This window comes from Alligator sinensis, unplaced genomic scaffold, assembly GCF_000455745.1.
Source record: "Alligator sinensis unplaced genomic scaffold, ASM45574v1 scaffold243_1, whole genome shotgun sequence".
NCBI lineage: Eukaryota > Metazoa > Chordata > Crocodylia > Alligatoridae > Alligator > Alligator sinensis.
Genome location: NW_005841841.1, coordinates 1,839,538 through 1,860,722, shown reverse-complemented (window position 1 = coordinate 1,860,722; position 21,185 = coordinate 1,839,538). Strand labels below are relative to the sequence as shown.

Sequence of the window (21,185 nt, the reverse complement as noted above, 5' to 3'; positions counted from 1 at the left end):
TTCCTCCCTCAGCATACTGGTGCCAACTTCAGCCAGTCTCGGACCTGTGCTGCTTGTGATGCAGATCCTGGAGCAGCTGAAACATCTGGTACAGTCCAGCTGAGGGCATGTAGTGCAGATCCCAGAAAGGCAGAAGCAAGTGCTAATGCTGCACATGGTATACTCATCCCAGCAGGACTGCACCACATGAGGTGCCTGCTCTGGGAACGGTGACACAGGCAGTGTCTGCTTCAGCCCATCTGGGACCTGCACTACATGGGGTGCTTACAGGCACCGAGTGCAATGCGGGTCCTTGACTGGCTGCAGCAGGTGCTGTGTGAGGTGCAGTGCCTGCTCTGGCTGGTCTGAACTCTACGCTACATGCTCCCAGCTGGACTGTGCTGTTCTCCTTTCTTCTATTTAGCACAACTGTCTGCACCTTAACACCCCACCGTGGTCCATAAGAAGCAATTCTACTCTTGCAGACATGAGGGGCTCAAGTCAGCAAGGTCCTGACCACTTGGGTCCCACCAAGGTAAAGCACATAAACAAGCTTCTGTGTTTTTAAAACCTGATGTATAATTTGAAGAGCACAAGCAAAAAAATCAACACTTCATTATTTCTAAGGACATGGAACTTTTGATATGCTACCTTGCTAGTTTTATTACCTTCAGCCAAGGATGATTCAGTGCCTCATAAACTGTTATCCTTTCAGCTGGGTCCAGCATTAGCATGCGGCGTACCAGGTCTTTGGCACTTTCAGAGATATGGCTCCATTGCCTAGGATTCATCTGGTTATAAGTGAAGAAAAACAAAGTATCAAAGTAGTTTTCTCTCAGAGAGCAGTAAAGGTATAAGGTACCACTCTTGTCAATATTATGTCTACAAACATACAAAGAAGTGTTATATCAAATTTAAAAAAGAATGTACACATAGGCCATTAAAAACTGTATAGCTAGTATGACTGATATTAGGGTATAATTCTTCCATCTATGCGATATTTCCTGCAGGGAAAATTCACCCATCCCTGCACAAAGCAAAAGTAATCAGGGTTTGTCTGATAGCGAAATGCATGATGGGATGAAATTTATCCCTCAAACTATAGTCTGGCACAGAAGCTGCACAGTTTCATCAGTCAAGAGATGAAAGCACATTTGGTACGTCAATCACTAAACCCACCTCTCCCCACAATTTATATTTTTGTGCCATTTTTATAGATCTTATAGTCAGAATGGGTGTGCCGTTAGTAAGCAACAACACAGCAAGGCAATGCATAGTATAATCACATTTCTTGAGTGGATTCAAGCTTGTGCCTTTAATTATTCAAAGAAGGGACCATATCAAATATGATCATGATCAATTAAGCAAGTTTATACATGATTATTCCTTTAGGGTACTTTGATACAAATTTTCATTTAATTATAATTTTATGTTTTCTTTGTACAGTGCCATTTTAATTATTCAAGGCACCATAGAAATCAAGTAAAAAATAAAATTAGTTAAAACTTGGCTAAATAGAACCTGGATCATTTAAAGAGAGTGAAAGTGATCAATTTTCATTAAAAAAACCCCAAGTTTTTAACTGTACTTCAGTTTAGCTATTTACCCTTGAAAGCTAGCACTAACAGTTCTTATTATGCAGCTTTTTTACTTTTGGCTATGATGAAAATAAAGTAAGGGTAAGCTGAAACCAAGCCTGTATTTTGAAACCCTTGCTATTTTCACTGAGTGGACATGTTACTGTGGAAATGGGAACAGAAAAGGAACCCTGGAGTTAGCAGGGACAAGGTCTTGGCTACCAGTTACAACCTTTGATGGTTGTGAAAGAAAAAGAAGATTAATTTTCAAGTTCTGAGAAATTTCTGGGAGTTTAAGAAAATTCCCAATTTGCATGCAGCAGCTGTTCCGCTGTAACTGTTATATGTGTATAAGCCTATAATCGTGTAAATGTAGGAAAAGCACTACAACTTTAACCTTGCTTTATCTGGGGTCAAAGTTGGTGCGATTTAGCTCTCACTTGTACCCCTGCAAGCTCATGCTACACACAACTTCTCTATTTAAAAATCCTGAACATGGAAGCAGGAGTTTTTACAGGATATTGACACCTTTAAAGAAACTGCACCATAATATCAGTGTCAACTTAATCTAAAGCAAGGCAATTTCAAGGTCTCAGTGTCACTATATCACACAGTAGTAACTATTATAATGCAGAGCCTCCTGGCAGAGCGGACATACATATACTTGAAGTGACTTCAAATAGGGAGGGGGAGCAGTTGCTCAGGAGCGTCCACTGGCTGTTCCACTGCATGTCTGCGCATAAGCTTCTGGAGATATAAGTGAGAATTTAATCGCACCAACACTGACCACAGATAAAGCAAAGTTAAAGTTGTAGTGCTTTTGCTACACTTACATGGTTAGAGGCTCATACACATGGGGTCCACAGTTACAGTGGAACAGCTGCTGCATGCTCTTGAGCAGCAGCTCCCCCTCCCCTTCTGAAGCCACTTTAAGTATACATTTTAGAGGAGTAGCAAGCTTCTTGAGCTCCTGGAGTAGGGGACTCTGGATGAGGGGAAGGAAAGGACTGCCTTCCTGGGCTACTGCTACAGCAGCATTGGCTCTGCTCTGGCAGCAGCAGCTCCATGGCTGGGCTCCTTGGGAGCTTCCCTTAAGTACCCTGTTCTTCCCCCCCACCCCAATTACATGTATATTAGGCACAGGGCTGTGCCTGCTCTGGGCAAAGGTTCCCAGGGGGAGGGGGATGTGGGGGCCCCATTCTGCTTGCTCCACTTGCACCCTGGATGTGTGTGCTTGGTGTTGCACTGCCCTGCCCTGCTCCTATGGCAGAGCAGGGGTAACGACAGCATAGGGCCAAGACCCCAGGGGTGATTCTAGTGCCCTCTTGTAATTGGTGCCCAAGGCAGATGCCCCACTCACCTTGCCCTAGTTGCACTATTGATACATTTGCCCATACCCTGGCATGTACTGTTCCTATGCCTAAAATATAGATGAGTAAAGGATGCAATGGTAGCCTCAACCTGGCTTTTTGGCTTTTCTTCTTCTAGTTCCACTAGAGTAGAGAAACACGAAGATATTGGACACTGATATTTTAGTGCAGGTGTGCTCAGCCTCCAGCCCATGGACCTGCAGAGCCATTGCATCTGGGTCAGGAAACTGGACAGCAGAAGAGCAGTGGCCATTAATGGCCACCCTCCCCCACAAAATTACCAAACCCCAAACCCCGTGCACCTAGTTGGAGCCAGGCTGGGCCCTCTTCCCCCCATGGGCCCAGGCTGTGTCCCCTTTCCCCCCATGGAGCCGGGACAGAGTCGAGCATTGCCGCCTTCACCCCCCCACCCCCACTAGGTCATGTATCTCCACCCCCATCCCTATGGGCCTAGATGAAGCACCCTTCCCTCCTCCACGTGGCTGGATGGTGCCTGCTGTGCTGGCCCCGGGTGCTGGATCAGAACCAACATCTGTCACGCTGGGAAAAAAGGTTGAGTACCACTGCATCAGTGGATCTTTGTTCTTTTCTACAAAGAATGCCTATGGCAACGTTTTGTGTAATACTCTTACCACTTGTTAATATACAATGTGATTCTGGAATATACAAATGATCAGAACTAGCTAAATGATAGCTCTGTGTCCCCACGATCCCATGATGCTGAAGAGTGCTGTGAAACATGTATTGTGCACGGACTATAGTTTGTTTAAAATTCCCTGTAGTTCCTTATTAAGCAGTTATTGGTGCTTTCATAGCTTATTATTTGGAATCATTAAAAAAAACACGGTGGAGGGGGGGGCCCCAGAATGTTATCTAGTCCAAGCCCCTTCTCAAAGTAGGATTATTTCACTATAAATCATCCTAGACAAATGTCTGCCTAATTTGCATTTAAAAACTTCCACTGATCGAAATTTTACAGGTAGAATATTCTTCCCGATAGGTAACCCAGCGTTTCCCAACCGGTGTGCTGCCAGACACTTCCAGGTGTGCCGCGGAATCAGTGGGGGGACGGCGGCGGGGGGGGCACATGGCTATAGCCAGTGCCACCACTGCGCCCTGGCCAGGCCTGCACCAATACCCGCCCCCCGCTCTGTATTTGGCTGCTTGCCACCCCCCTGCAGTGTGCTGTGGGATGAAAAAGGTTGGGAAACGCTAAGCCAACCTATATACCTCTCTTGTTGCAATTGTAAGCCCATCATTTCTTGCTCTGGACAGAGAAAACAACTGATAGCCATTCTTTTTGAAAAAACTCTTATGTATCAGAAGGATGTTACACAATCTACCCTCCTCTGTCTTCTATTCTCCAGACTAAATAATCCCAGTTCTTCTAACTTTTTCTCATATATGTTGTTCTCTAGAACCTTTTGTTCTCACTGGGATTGTTTTCAGGTGCAGCCTCTATCTTCCATGATGTACAGGGCCCAGGACTGGGGAGAAAGTGTTTCGGATAAAGTCTGCCCACTGGGGAGCAGAATGGAAGAACACTTCCTACAACTTGCTTACAACACTCCTGTTAATACATTCCAGCATGCTACATGGCTAAATAGCATAACGCTGTTTCAGAACATTCAGCTTGTGATCCAGTGTAACCCTGAGGTCCTTTTCTACAGTTCTGAAGCCTAGACAGTTGTTCCCTGGTTTCTTTTTGTGCATCTGGTATAACAAACATTAAAAAGAAATGAGTGCAATACCATTTTTGCTAAAATAACCAAATATTTTAATGTAATGATTGCTATTAACGTTAGCTATGACATTTATATTGAAAATTCAAACAAATGTAAGATGCTTTTCATATAGCCATACTAGGTATTATGCAGAATTTTATCTCTATCAACCTATGTAGCTGGTAGAGAATACACAGTATGTACTGAGGTCTCAATCTTAAAAAACACTTAAGAATACAAGTATTCTCACTGAACCCAGTGCAGAAATCTAGGGCTGTATGCTGATGCTAATTTAATTGCTTAAGATGAATATAAATGTTAAGTACATATACAACATGAACAAATGGGTCAGTACTGCTGGCATTATCTTTCTTTGAATGTACAGTGCTTGCTCAGGTAGAACTTTGCAGTGGTAGTCAGGTAGAATAAACACAGAAAACAACTTGCACAAATTTTCATAGAAGTTTTATATAATTGAAAAAGTGATCACGTACACTGTCATTTACCTTGTATTTTCCTTTAATAATGCCTTCAAACAATCGTTCCTTGGTTCCATAAAAGGGCAAACAACCACTTAGTAGAATAAAAAGGATCACGCCACAACCCCACACATCTACAGGCTTCCCGTAAGGCTCTCTTTTAACCACTTCTGGAGCCATAAAATGAGGTGTTCCTACCCGTCCTAAATGGAAAGAGAAGCAAAACAGAGTCAAAGCGGTACACTTCAAACATGAAAATAAAGTTAATAGAAAAGGAATGAATGAACATTAAGTTAAAACGTTTAATTTGTGATGAATCTTTCAATAAAACTGCTTTGAAACATTTCCTCCATCTTCTAAACACATTCAATATTTGTGAAATGTGTCAGATTGAACTAATAACTCATTTTGTTCCTTGATTTACCCATCTACAAATTGAGTAAAATATTAATTTACACCTAAAAGATGTTATAAAATGGCAGTTATTTAAACGTTGTGAGCCGCTTCACTAAACTTTGGAAATTAAAGATCTTTATTTAATCACAAAACAGATATGAGGAGAAACTGTACAACTCCTTCTTAAATATTTTACCCAAAGTTTCTCAAACCTGATTTAAAGGAACACCAAGTAAGAATTACAATGTCTCTCTGTCTCTTTTCTGTTCTTGTCCTCTTACCTGAAAATGCCCACAAGGTAGTAAACAGTAGGGCTGTGTGAAGCTTCGGTCTCTGATTCAATTCAGTGGAGATTCAACCCGATTTGATGGCCAAATCTCTGAATCTGAATCGAATCAGGAGACCATTTAATCTCTCTGAATCGAATTGGAACCCCCCAAATTGATTTGGACATAGACACAACTTTAAATGTTTTTTCTACATACCTCTAGGTACCAGGCGGCTCGTCAATGCTGTGATGGTGGGGTAGATGGAGCATCCCACAGGAGCGTGGGGTGAACGGGGGGGGTGTCCCCAGCGCACCCAGCAGCAGACCTGGAAGTGGACCAGAAGCACTTTTGGTCCACTTCCGGGTCTGCTAGTGAGCACACTGGGGGGCACCCCCATGCTTCTCCAGCTCAGCAACTGGTGCTTCCTGGATCGGGGGAGGGGGGGAAGAGACCAGGTTTCCCCCCATGGTTGATTGCCGAGCTGGTGAATTCCAGCGGGGGGGGGGGGGGGGGGGGGAGGGGGTGCTCCCCAGAGGACCCGGAAGTGGAGCGGACCAGAAGTACTTCTGGTCCACTTCTGAGTTCGCTGCTGAGCATGTGGGGAGGGCCTCTGTACTCCTTTGGGATGCTCTGTCCACCCCAGCATTGCAGTGTTCATGAGCCACGCCTGGTACCCTGAGGTATGTAGAAAAAAATCTAAAGCTATGTCTATGGCCGAATCGCTGATTCTCTGAATCAGCATCGAATCTTCAGATTTGGATTCAGCTGAATCGAATCGGGGACAGTGATCTGAATCAATTAATCGAATCACTGTCCCCAATTCGGGCCGAATCTGAATTGAATACAGCCCGTTCTGCACACCCCTACTAAACAGTGCCAAATGCAATACTCATTCCTGTGGTATGGATGTCTATTCAGAATCAACTGATCACCAACTTATTTCTCCTCTAGTTTAATCAACAGCCATCAGATACTAATGGTTCTGAGGCATTACTAACCTAGGCTGGTGATTAAAAGATTAAAAGGAAAATAATTATTTCTATGATCAAGATCCTTGGATTTCAAGGCAATAAAGCATACTTTAGTTTGCTAGGGATTGTTTACTGAATTGCTAGGCCCAAAGACCTCTTAAGCTCATTTGTACCTAGGGCTGTACAGATATAGATGCACACACTCTGACTTGTAGAAATGACTATCTACAGGGCTAAAAATTGCTACCACCATTATTTAATAGAAATCTGCCTTGTAAAAAAAGATTTGTGCTGGACGGTGCTGCCCTGGACACTTTAGCAAGAAAGAAAATACACCAGAATAATGATTTAATTAGGTCACAACTTTATTCAGGTCCCATGAACATCATTCTTTCTTTGCAGTTTGTATCACCTGAGTCCAGGACTGTTGTTGGGATCCCACTGCTCTCCCAAAGGGGGGGGGGGGGGGGGGGGAGAGAGAGAGGAGAGGAGGGCGCTGGAGAAAAAAGGATTTCCTCTTCCCTATACCAGCAACATTAGGAGCCCTAAACCCCGTTCCCCACCTCCTTTGGGAGATCCCCATTTCTGTCCAACCCATCAGCCACAGAGCCCCCTCCTCATGCTCATAAGAGGCTGAATATCTACACGGATAGCAGGGGAATATGCAATCCTTAAACAGGTAAAAGGTTGTTGTTTTCCTTATGACCAAGACAAAGCTTCCCTATCTTTGTTGCTAAGTGGTGGGGAAGGTACACGTGTTGCTGTTCAGACTTAACAAGTTGCTTAGGATCTGGTGATCTTTGAGTGCCTAATGTTCTGTATATAGGCACCAATGCTAGTAGTACTTTTTCTTTCTGGACAATAGTCCAGCGTTTCTCAACCTGTGGGTCACAACCCAAAAGTGGGTCACAAGAATATATGAAAGGGTCACGAACAAACATTAAAAATGGATCAACAAACTTCAAAAATGGATTATCCTTTAAAGGAAAAAACCCCATGGGAAATCACAGGTTTTCTATTGCAGGATGGCAGAGTTCCAGATTGCCAGGGGCAGCTTGGGGGCTCCTATGCCCCGCCACACCCACCCCTTTCCCACACACTGGGGGGGCTGGGGCTGTTTTCTATTTAGCTGGCCTTCCATGTTTACAAGTGGGTCCTGGTACAAAGAAGGTTGAGAACCACTTGACTAAAGGAGGCAGTCCCATGTTGAATTTTCTCACTCCTTTCTGGTCTGTTGTACTTTGAAATATACTGTCTTTAGATCCATACTGCACCATTCTGTTATATCACCTAGCTGCATTCTGTCCAGATGATCTTTCGGCCTGCTGTCCTCTGACTGGCTAAAAGGCACAGCCTTTAGCAGCTGGTCACCTTTCTTGTCTGATGTGGCCAAACTGCTGGACTCTTCCACCTCACTGCTATATCCATAGCGGTTTTTTCACAGCAAGCCCTTTTCTGATCATCTTGTTTTTGACATGGTTTCATGAGCTGACTATAAAAACAATGGTCTGTAACATTTCAATTCAAATGCCAGGTTTTTTTGCATCAGTGTTTTTGCTAGGTTTTTGCCATGCAGAGCAGGACAGAGAAAAATGCACATTTTAGAGCAGCTTGATTTTAGTGTCTGGGAGATTTGCTTGTCTCTCCATACTGGCTTGAAGTCACCTAGGGCCTCTTGTGCCAACCCTGTTCTTTCAGTTAACTTTTTAGAGCAAGCAGTGCCAACGTGATGAAACTTTCTAGGTAGATGAAGCTGAGTGAGCTCATTTTGCCTACAGATCTGTCAAAAACCTTTCTTGGGTATCTCTACCAGAACTGTAGTGGCACTGATTATTGGAAAATCTCCTTCGGCCCAGTGGGTAGGTAGGGACAAATGCATTATTTGAAAAGCACTACAAAAACTGAAAGTTTCTGCTGCGGACATATGTATAGCCCTCTGGTGTGTCCCCCAGATGGAGCACTTTAAAATCACTGAGTCGTATAAACTGGTTTGCTCTCCAGCCAGCAGGCATGAAATGGGACCAAGGTGACCTACAGCACTACTCCTCTTAATATGGGGGGAGGACCAGAACAGGCTGTCAGTGTGGCGTTGGTCCAACCACACCAATGAATGGGGAACAGAGCCAATATCAGTGATTACTCTCCCATCTGCTTCACCCTCCATTGCAACTGGAAGCCCAGAGACCATGTGCTCCCCCCACATCAGAACTGGGAGACTGGAAATAGAGAAGTACATGGAGGACTGGTGAGTGGAAAGCAGACCTCCTGGGTCTGGTGGGGGATGTGGAGTTTCTGATCTCCCGTTTCCAAAGGTCTCCTGGTTTGGGGGGCAGTGGCTCAGGTGAGCAGAAGTGAACAGGAGAGCACTCACTGACAGTGTCTCACTCTCTCTCATCCCTCCCTCCATTGGTGGTATAGCAGCAGGGGAGAAGAATCGAACATGGCAGCATGCTGGAGGACTGAGCCCTCTTCTGTTACACTTCATAGCACATGCACATGTAATAGGAATTTGAAGTGCTTCTAAGTAGTATATTCTTCCTCCAGGGTTACTTTGGGAGTACTTCCACCATTTTGGTGGTACTTCAGAGGGAGTGTACATCTATTCAGGTCATTATTTGAAGTGCTTCAAATGTTACATCTGTCCACACCCTTGCTGGTATTATGATGGATGGCATGCTGGTGCTGAAGTGATACTGTCTCTGAAAGAATTATTTTTCTGCCCACTGGAAAAATCATTCATTAAATTGAAAAGAAGGATTTACAACTGCTGTTTGGAACACTAAATGCATGTCTCAGTGCAGTAGTGTGTAGAGATACTTGCACAAGCTTTAACTAAACTAGATTTCTCAGACGAGTCAATGAGCTAATATGACTACAATGTTTCCAGAACCTCAGCTAGCTCACTTACAACCTGTCTGGATATACCTACCTAGCATTGTACTGTGTTGCACAGGCATAACTGAATAATGCAAGAACACAAATAATGCTATATTTTCTTGCATAAAATGCGTCCCAGAAAACAATATGCATCTTATTTTTGAAAAGCAAATAAAGAGTTCTCTCCCCCCCCAAGTTTGGCTGCATAGAGCAGGGACAGAATCTAATGATCTTTGGCTGACTCACTCTCCCTTTCCTCCTGAACTAAAGCTGAAACCCTAGCTGCTACTGAAAACTGATCTCTATGGATGGATTTATAATTTGAAGAGCGCTAAAGAGTTTCCAAGGCTGTGAAACACAAGAGATATCAGGAGCAGCTAGCAGATAGCAAAACTGCCCTAAGAAAGGTTAGCTTGATTAGTAGAACATCAAAACAAGTCAAAGGAAGCAGCAATCATTAACACTTAATGGTTCATTGTTCTTTACCCCAGAGGTCAACTGACTTACCCAGCTGCCTCACGGCAACAACTGCTGCACTGGTGAACATGAATTAAAGCGGGGTGCTTCTATTCTAGTCAGAAAATCAACTTCCTTGTTTAATACATGCACCCCAGTTTTGCGGGGCTGATTTTGGGAGGAAAAATGTGCATACTGCATGCACACTGTAATACAAATGCATTGCATATTGTACGCAAAAATACAGTATTTTGAAGATTTGCCCTAGCAGGAGAGTTTCTAATTGCTGCATTAGCATTATCACCATATTTACCATATAACAAACAGTTATACTGCTGACGTAAAAATCCCTTTGAATGCGGGCAAACAGTATATGAAGGAAAAATGGGCTTAAAATGCTTTAAAAAAAAATTATTTTTTTTTTGTTTATTAATGATACAGTGTGATTAATAAACAAAACTGGATACGAAGAATACTGACTTAATGAAGCCAGATAATAAAACCAGTATGTGAACAACTGCACTATCAAACCACTTCCTGGAAAATAACAGCTTGTTTTTTAATTTGAACTAGTTAATGCAGTTGTATATTGTCAATATTAAAATTCACCTTTTGAATTTCTACCATTTAATTAATTATTACTGAATGTTTTTAGAGGGACTAAGTCGAAATAAAATGGTTGCCTTTTCCCTTTCTACCTTTTAGTTTAAAAGGGGCTAGTTACAACAAAACATAATCAAGAAAAATCCCCCATATATTTATTCATAATGATCAATATCTATAACACAACAAAACAATGATCAAATATTTAAGTTACAGTGCATGTAATACAGACTTGAACTTCAAGTGCTGGCTACTCAACTTCTATAATTTTCCCTGCCCTGGCCTTTCCTGACCTCTCACAAGCCTACACAGCAATGTGAAAAACTACTGCCTATTAACAATAAAGCAAACTTTAAAACTTAAAACTTCTCATCAAAAATCCAGACACAAACATAATATGCAAGTATTTAAGTGCAGTGCCCATTCATTTTACTAGCAGCAACCTAAATATCAGGCAATGACCATAAGTCACATTATAATCTTTCAACACAGTGCCCATCTAATAGATGGAAAAGAGTATGACAAGTCAAACTTGGGGTTTATTTTCTACACTGTTGCCAGTGACTTGCCATCTGACTTCAGTCAAAATCATAGCCTCTTGATGCCTCACTTTTCTCATCTGCACAGCAGTCAAATTAATAGTTCTTTATTATAGAAGGATATTGTGAAGTATTTTGTTTAGTGCTTGACATATCTACATGAAAATTCCTATGTATTTAGGTAAACTGAAATAATTTTTCTAATTAAAATGGAAGCTACATAAACACAATATAAAACTCAAAAGGGAAGACTGCAGCAATATGTTAAAACTGACTTTTGTAGCTGTTCACAGTATTGCTAACCAACAAGGTACTCAGCAAAAAGTACCTAACAGAAAACTACAATGTACAATGGAGGCTATTTATTCCTTTCTATAAGCCTTTAGTAGTTTCACAGCCTTTAAGAATCTGGTGTTTTATGCCCAATTTATCATTACTTTTTTCACCTTCTTCTCAAAAGCACGCACAATCTGACTAGCTGAAATATCTGAACTGTCTGGGAAGGCTGAACAAAAATATATGAATTTTAGCAACTCTGTTTTTGTCAGGCTATTAGCATCTTCCCCACAAGAGTCAGTTAATTAGGTTCTATGACTGTTCTTTTCATTATCATTACAAAAGCTGATGCTACACTTCTCTGATTTAGTCTACAAAGGTGCACATCTATCCAGTCTTCTACCTGATTCCACACTAACATGGCTAAGTACCTTTCCCTTGATCAAAAGGTAATGTGAAACAAATGAGATTATTCAAAGATGTATCTTACACACAGCTTCAGAGAATTGCTGGTACATAAACAAATTAGCTTTCACGGGTTATTTCCACACAGGTACATTTTTTGGTACTGTAACTTAATAGAAGTATATATGGAATGATACAAATAGAGAGAAGGACACTTCAGAAAAATCATGATCTTTGTTAACACGCCGTGGCCCACATTCTGAAAGCAGAGAATCACCAGGAGCATGAACTGCAGTTCTCCAGATTCTGTACTGGCTTCCAATAGCTTTGCAGGAACAATTCAAGGTTCTGGTTTTGTTTTAAATCAGCGGTCTCCAGCCTTTTTAGGTCGGAGATCAATTTTAGAATTTAAAAGGAACTGAAAATCTACGACCCCGCCTCCCTGCCCAGCAGGTAAGTCTGTGGGACAGGGAGGGAGGAGGGGAAAGGGTTGTGGGTAGGCGGAGCAGATCGAGGCCCCAGCTCTAGCCCTACTTCCCTCACTGCTGGAGCCTTGAACTGCCCCCCCCCAACTTCCGCAATGGTGGGGAGGTAGTGAATGGGGCAGGGGCAGGCCCTGCACAGCTGGTGTGGGGTGGGGTGGGGTACAGCACCCCCAACCACTGTTTCCAGCCCCAAGTGCAAGCACAGGCCAGGACTAGCAAGAACAGCCTGGTGCAGCCTCCCAGGATCCAGCTTGTCTTCCCCCATGTCCGTCAGCCCCTGGCCCCCAAGTCCTTGAAGAGGGGGGAGGGAAGGGGGGGTAAGCTGCACCGGGCTGTTTTCACTGGGCTTGGCCCGTGTTTGTGCTTCAGGTGGGTGGTGGCGGCAGCTGGGGGTCTCTGGTCCCCCCCCTCCCATGGCCTTGTCCCAGCACTGCTGCAGCCTGGCTGGGAAGAGCCTGCCCCACTGGCAGATCTGGGGCCATGTGCTCTCTGTGCCATCCCGGGCCTCCCCATGCCCCCCAGACGAGCCGCTTGCGGCTCTATACCCCATCCTGAGATGGCTGTGTGGGGCCTGCCCCTGCCCCATTCCCTACCTCAGATCTGCTGCAGCCGCCAGCACTGCTCTAAGTTTTTTTTTTTTTTGGGGGGGGGGGGGGGCATGTGCCCCCCCGATCAGTGTGCAGTGGTGGCAGCTGTCACTGCAGGCTGGGCTTTGCGCCCTGAGCCCTGCTGCCTGTGTCCCCTAGGCTTCCACCCCTTTCCTCCCCCACCGACTGACCAGTTGGGCAGCTTTTGCCTGGCAAAAACACATAGGAAGTTGTTTTTTTGTAGGTGCTCCTCAGTTTTGGAACTTCTTCCCCCTTGAGGTTTGTCAAAGCCTGAGTCTGGATATTTTCTACAAGTGCTGTAAGACCTTTTTTGGGCAGGCATTTTAGCAAGCAAGTCTAAGCTGGGACATTATTTAGGGAGTTTTTGTTTTATATCTTATCTTACTGTTTTAACTGCTTTTATAAATTATTTTAAGCTACCCAAGCCTTTGCTGTGAAGGGCAGCATATAAACATAATAAATAAATAGCACTAGAGGTCTACCCTCACCTAAGCTTACTAGCTGTTTCTTGGCAAAATGCTTGAAGCTTCTTTCCTGGTAACTTCATATCTACTGTTTAAAGAAACAGCTTTAGAGAAGGCATGTTAACCATGCAGTAGATATATTCTATTCCAAGTACTGCACCTTTAAATAAAACAATCTCTTATTTGATATTCTCCAAAATAGGACCTTTTTGCAATAAAATAATCTTCACAACAGTTCAAGCATTGTGAAATGGAACAAAATCCGCTGGAAGCTGCACAAGCAGTTTTTTTGGTGTTTCAAGACTTTAAGCCTAATTTGAGGATAGAGATGAAAGTTGAGGATGGGGGAGAGGGGGGAGGGGAATGACACGGACAGGGAGAGCAGCTTCTTTTCCCTCCCTCAGGAAAAGATGGAGCTTTAACCCTGTAAGCTACTATCCTTGGCTACTTGCGGACACTTCCCCCCCCCCCACACACTTTACCAGAAGCAGCAGCACATTACTTCAACCCAGCTCTGTAGCATCTGTACAGATTGGGTGCTTCAGTGGAGCTTTCTGGAGCTTTTACTAATGCTGATTTAATCAGCTATTAGATAAAAGTGCCAAAAAAGCCCCACTAAAGTGTGCAATCTATACAGATGTTGGGCAAGCTGAATCCAACTAATGCATTGCTTCTACTGGGCATGCACTGGGCACTACGCAGGAGCAAGCAGAATTTTAAGTAATGTGCCACTTTTTTTTTTTAAATGCCTGCAAGCAGCCCTTATTTCTTATAAAACTGAACTTCATATCAGACTTCTGACAACATATACCACACAATAGTGTTGTAATAGCCATTATAATCCAGGGGTTATGCAAGAAGCAGGATCAGTTTGATAATTTATTTTATTGGACCAACTGTATAGTTGAGAAAACCTTCCTGGGGTCTGGGAAAAAAGCAAGCTAAGTAGAACAATTATTTTTGTTTAACCCCATTATGTATGTGAAAGGGTTCACTTAAGAAGGGAAATGGGCAGTAAAACTATGGAGCAAAGAGAAGTTAACACAAGTAGTTGTAGACCAAGTAAAGAACAGCTGAGATGCATAAACCTAATTATGGAAATGAATAAAACCATCCCAAGTTAAGAGGGCTGTTATTCTCTGGGGAACATAGAGAGGTAATCAGAAGGGGCAGATAACTTACAACAAGTCATAAAACCACTATCTTTGTTAACACCCTGGTGTTACTAGTGTCCAGTAAAATTATGAATTGTTGTTTTCAAACTCATCTTCTGAAAATATTGACGTGAGGGCAAAAATTCTATGATCAGAGATGGAATACTTGTTCTGTGAAAAGTGTTCTCCACCAGTGACTGGGTGGTTTTGTCCTTTGTCATTTTTCTGAGAGTTCATTCTGGAGCATATGGATTGTTTATTTTGTCCAGTGGAGCTTCCATGAGGGCAACTGGCGCACTGGATGAGTTATGTCATGTTTTGTAATGGGCATATATAGGATCTATGGATTCTGATGGCTTTGGTGGGGACAGGTTTTGAAGTTGCTTTTCAGGCAGGTTCTGGTTCTGCTTGGTGGTTACTGATCAGAGAAGAGTTTGCTTCTGGTAAAGAGCCTGGGGTGGGGGGAGTGGGGAGAGGTGAGGAATATTTATTTTAAGGTGCAGAGCCCTTGAAGTATCAGTTATAATTGTCTGATGATCTTATAGGTTCCAGCATCAAATATTTTGGGCCAATTAAGGGTGTGTGGTCAGCGTAGGTTTTCTTTTTGTAGTATAGTAGGTTTGTGCAGGATATCTGGGTGGCATGTACAAACATACGGGGTATTCTTCTGATGGAGTGTCCCTGTTGCGCAGTGAGACTGCTCTTACACTCTAAGAGAAGGAAAATAATCTCTTTGTTTGTGGGCTTAATTCCAACCCCTTTTCTGCCCTCAAAAATAGAATATACCATTAGCCCTTCTCATAAAACTTCTCTTTTGACCTCTTCCAACTTCATTTAAAAAGAGGCAAGAAATCTTGGTTTGCGTTGTTTCCAAGATTCTGCTAACTAGCAGGTACAATTTGTGACCACAAAGGTACTACCTGAACTACCACTCAGTCACCCATGATCCTTCCTATCCCTACATGAGATGACATGTTGCTTCTCTGATTTACTCTCAAAAAGAAACAGGCCTCTACACCCTAAGACATTTCTGTTCCTTTGCAGACACTAGGTAACTCAATTTTGTTCTGCACCTTTTCCTTCAACAACCATCCCAGGACTGGTTGAAAATGAACTGATGTAAACATAAGAAAAATATAGCACTTGACATTATTTTCTATTGCCTGTATTCAGGGAAGAGATTTATGTTTTTTTAAAAAAAATGTTAGCTTTTAATTTTTTTAAGGAGAAAAAGAAAGTAAGGAGTAGTAAGTTTACAAGTAACTCTGTAATTAAAAAAATGGTTGCACTACACATACAAATTGACATCTAACAGGAAGTTTAATGAGACCTCTTTATTGAGGTGAAGTTATGTTCCTGTAATTTGGATTGCTATTAAAGATATATTAAAACACCATTTTAGAACATCACTACTGAAATAAAAGAGAAAACTGAGAATTCTTGTTGCTCTGTAATAGCCATGGTTTAAAAGCAGATATGACAATCTTTTTAATGAGTATTCCAAGACAACGGATGGCATTGTACATTCTACCACTAAGAAAATATTTGAGGGACTAAATGATACGGCAGTGATTACACAGCATTGCACTTCTAGATTGCTCACAATTGATCCAGGCAAGCAATAACTGAAGATCATGACCAGATATCTTAAGGCTCTTCTGTGGCATGTATTGAGTATTATGGCAGTTTCTACCCAATTCTTTATAGCCAAGTACCCACACTACAAAATGATCCTTTGTTGGCTACCTCAGCCAAGAACACTGTTATACACTCTCACCACTACCTGGAACCCCTGCAAATTAGTCAGTTTAGAGGCACACTGGTAGTGTGGAGGCTTGCACAGATGCTCATTTTCCTGCGTTTATTCTGTGGATAAACAAAACGTTTCAGTCTTCAGTGTTGCCAACCTGGTATCATTTGCAAATGCCAAGGAACTTTTGACTTACCTTTCATAATTTAGTTTCTATGACTCTTTCCACATTATTCCAGACAATAGGGCTATGATTTCCACAAGAAGAAGGGTATCTATAGAGACCCAATCAGATTTTGTCATCCCTAAGGCAGGGAACTGATGACCAAGATATCAGAAGGCTTGTCCTTCAACAGCAGAAGTATCTGAACGATGTATAAGGAAACAACTGGAACAAATAATTTTTAGGAAAAATATGTGAGGTACTAACAAACATCACCATCTGACCTCTCACAACAGTGTAATATGAAATATGTTTTAAATTAAGAAATTTCAGAAAGAGCGAGATGTCTAGAATAATGTGGAAGGAATCATACAAACTGGACCAGACATGTTATACTTTACTACCTCTACTTCCTTTCCACATTATTCCAGACAATAGAGACTCTTAAAGCAGGTATAAGAGAAGGATGAGTACATAAAGAAAAAAAAGATACTCAGTTTTAGTAGAGACTTTTGCCTGAAAACTGTATTTTGGAAGATGTAGCATCAGTCAACTGGAACCCTGGACTGTAGCATCCATCAAACAAATAAAGACTGTACTGTGTCCAGATAAAACAACTGATGGCTGGACTTCTTTGTCCACAAACCTACTACAAAAGAAGTAGATTGTACCTTAACTCACTCTTTTCAAACCTTTGTTTACCTACACAAGTCTCCTCTATTCTTCCTCAACCCAGTTACATACAGAACAAAACTTCTGACTGATGGCAAAACCCAAGTGTCATTTGAAAGAAGTCTATCAGACCAGCAAAGTGTTGAAAATTCTTAAATAAATGTATTTCATCTAATTTATTTAGTCTTCTTATCTTAAAAAGATGACACACTATCTACTGGTTTAGGTGAAAAGAAGAAACATTTAGAAATAAATGCAGGAACTATTCACAATAGCAGCTTTTCCTCAAAAGAAAAAAGAAGTGGCTTGCTGCAAAATTCAAACGCTAAGTAACCCACTAAAAATCTAGGCTAGATAAAAAGAAAAGAATCCAACATGTCTATTGTTAACTTGGGGCATTTAATAAGAAAACCACTGATCGCAGGCAAAGTTTTAGATTTCTGGAGTCCTTCAACATGTACAATGTTGTGTCTCATCCATTTTTGTCAGAATTCTAGACTGCTTGCTGGTGAAGTGCTAAAGGAACTGATTTTTTGTGTAATGCATTGTGCACAGAACATAAGAGTATATTCTCCAGCAAGATGATGAAGCTGAATTTTTTGATCTCTAAGGATATTATAGGATTCTGGAAGAATATTTCTTGAGTAATTAATATTTAGCAGCAAGATCAACAATGAATTGGAATGGTATAATGATTCTTATGAGTGCCAGTTTTCACAACCCATGTAGCCAATGTAGAATCACAAAAACTTTTGTGTAGAAACTTTGTTTTTGTGCTAACTGAAACTTGGGGTCAATTAAATGGCTAATTAAAAAGAACAACCTTTTTTTGGATTGAATGGGTCTATTCCTTCAAAATTCTCCACTGGCTGAAAAACCTGGAGACTTAACAGCTGACAAGAATGTCACCTGATTTACAGTTTGTCTTGCTCAAAATCCTGAAAATCCATGTTGAAAAACTCTTCTAGAAAGGAGGCACAGATCACAAAGATGGCATCCTTGAAGTCATCAATTTGTTGTATTCCAACAGTCTTCCTTGTTGCCTCCTACTCTCTGTAAATATGCTGAACTGTTTCCTACTTTATAAAGCAGTTCCTCTGTAAAACCAGCCTTCAGATCATAATGGATGATGATTCTCATATACATTCTAAACTAAGATAACTTCATGTTTAATGACTCACTGTGGATTAGTCAAATGATCGACTTTTGTGGTGAGATTCTCAAATTTGACCACTTGACCCAAGAGAACAGGAACTCCTGACTATATGAATGAGGACGACTGGAAGTTGGTATTTCTTTAGAATCATTTAAATGAATCTAAATGGCAACTGCCCCTTGTTCCTTTATGCACAGCACCATGGCTTACAGACACACACAATGGAATATACAGTATTTCCACAGTTATTTCCTTTCCAAGTGCAAAATGAGTTATGGCTGTATTCAAGAGATTTCTGCAATGGAAATGGTCAGATTTGTAAAAATAATCTTGGGTGACCTATTACTTGATGAATAAACTGTGAATGTGTGGGTCTATACATTCTTGATAATTAATCTGAAAGGATGAAGTAGCTGGTTAATGAAGTTTCCTCTAGATGATGAGAATGGTACTCTAATTTAAGAAGTAAAGAATTTCTTGGATTGACCTGAACAACTTCCTGAAACTGATTCTACTATCTTGAATGGTAGAATTACAGGACTATTTTTGCTACTCTTGGAAAGTAACAATATTTTTCTTTTGATACTGGGTAAAGATAAAAGATCTTAATAGAGTATAAGTCATTTCTTAAATGAAATACTTAATACTAGCTACACTAGCTGTTCTCCAGTTGTGTTCTCTTGGTGCACATGCAGTTTTTGACTTGCTAGGTACAAATACATTAATAAAAATTGTCACATATCCTGAAGGATTTTTACAGAAAATCCTGTATATCTATAGGAAATACTGGAAGTACTACATAATTGTTGTTACAATGCATTAACTTTCCATGTGGACATGGTTATTTTAAAACAGCAGCACCTTTTCCTATTAACTTTTACCACTGTCAAAAACCACATAAGGAAATTCAGGACAAGCAGGGGTACACTGATAAAGATTTTTTGGGCTAATCCCGATGGTCAATTATTGATCAACCATATTGGCCGATACTGATCCGATTGTCGATATGCAGCCTGGCAGCGTGGAGAACAGCATACGGCTGCTAAGTCTATTGGGGGGAAGGGGCGTAGTAGAGGGCAGATCGAGGTCCCCATGGTGAGGGAGTGGGGCTGGGGCAGGCGCTGCACAGCTGGGGTGGGGCAGGATGCAGGACGGAGCCAGTGGCTCTTCTGGGGGCTGGGGGGTTGGCTCCCGCTGCTGTGTGCACCCTGGGGGAGGCATGGAGGGCATATGCCCCCCCGGATCTGTGAGAGTGGGCTTCCTGCTGCATGCTTGGGGCTGGGGCTGCATTGGGATCGTCCCAGCAGGGCTGGGACACGTGGCAGCACTGGGAGGGAGGGGAAGCACTACAGCCACCCCAAAATTCACTCTATCCCCCCACTAAGCACAGACCTGGCGCAGCCCCTTGCCCTGAATGCGCAGTGGGCAACCTGCAGTCACCCTATGCAGAGATCCAGAGGGCACTTGCCCCCCATACCCTCCCTGGGGTGCGCATAGTGGCGGGAGCCACCTTCCCTCCCTGCCCCCCACCCCACACACCCCGGGCAGTGCCTGCCCCTGTCCCAGTCCCACTCACTCCCTCACTGTGGGGGCCTTGATCTGCCCCGCCATGCCCCTTCCTTCCCCCTCTCCCTCCCTCTCTCCCCCACAGACTCACCAGCTGGACCTTCTGTCCATGCTACACTCCTGGCCACATGCATGCTGCGGATGTGCGCATGAACATAGTATTTATCGATGACATCATCGGCTACATCAGCCAAAAAAGTCAATTGCCAATAATGTCAATTTTGCTTTTATTGGTGCCAATATGATATGGACTGATGCATCAGTGCACCTCTAAGTAAAAAGCATGCTAATTCTGGAATAAGAGCAGGGTAGGGTGGATTACAATGACAGAAGTATAACATACTAGAAGACTTGTATGTATATACTAGAAGAGCTGTGTGGTAAATTCAGTGTTAAAGTTGTTATATTAAACTAGTTCCATGTTGTTCAGAAATTCCTTGCCCTTCTATAAGATCTGTTTTTGTAATTCGTGCAGGAGAGACCTAACAGAGAAGTAATGCTGAATGACATTTTTTCACTTACAGAATAAAACTTGTTAGCAATACAAAATAGGAGAAGAATGCTGACATCTTGCTGATGCAAGTAAGCAGTCTGCTCTGAAGAATTTACAGTCTAGTTCAAGCAGGCAACACAGTTCTAAACCAACAACGTATCTATTTCATGATAAGATGTTGAGAAAACTGATAAATCTTAGGACTACTACAGAATTTATCCTTCCAAAATGTTGTGAATAAAGATGTGCTTTCAGGATGGACCCTGGAGGAGAAAACGACGGTTGCCAGATATCAGGAATAAGGAACAGCCTGGAAGAGATCATGAGAATGAGAGAAGAAGCATTTGGTAAGAAGAGAAACTTGGGTGGAGAAGTAGAAACAAGATCTGATACAATATATAAGCAGGACTGGATTAATCTGCAAGGGTGGGGGGAGGTTGGGAAATAAAGAGAAGCATGGTGAATGTGAAGGCAAAGGAGATCACAAAATGACTAGAATGAGAAGCAAGATGGTACAAGTTGACAAAAAGTTTATTCTGGAAGCAGCATTTTCGATAGATATGTAGCAGAGGAAATAATCGAGATATGGAGAAAAAAATTAGCAATGGGGGTTAAACAGAAAGGACAGATGCTGCAAAAAGACCACCAACAGGATTTAGAGACTGTCTATGTAAAACAGAGGAAAAAAGAACAATATTAAGGTTGACCCAGAGTTTTGATGCCTAATAGGTAAGTTGGAAAATAGAAATGTAA

At 42.1% G+C, this 21,185-nt stretch overlaps 1 protein-coding gene across 10 annotated transcripts in view; it reads right to left on the bottom strand.

The window, feature by feature from the left end:
* The window catches only part of CASK (calcium/calmodulin dependent serine protein kinase), a 353,223-nt gene that overhangs the window by 136,528 nt on the left and 195,510 nt on the right, over positions 1–21,185 (bottom strand). For 6 of the 10 annotated variants that reach the window (XM_025204952.1, XM_014520563.2, XM_025204937.1 and 3 more), the window contains 2 exons: positions 5,145–5,332; positions 648–770 (listed from right to left, as the gene is read on the bottom strand). In XM_025204952.1, the coding sequence (XP_025060737.1) occupies positions 648–770; positions 5,145–5,332 (311 nt within the window). Of the gene's footprint in view, positions 1–647; positions 771–5,144; positions 5,333–16,578; positions 16,601–21,185 lie in introns of those variants that run through there. The other 4 variants (XM_025204959.1, XM_025204941.1, XM_025204973.1 and 1 more) reach the window with 2 other exon arrangements.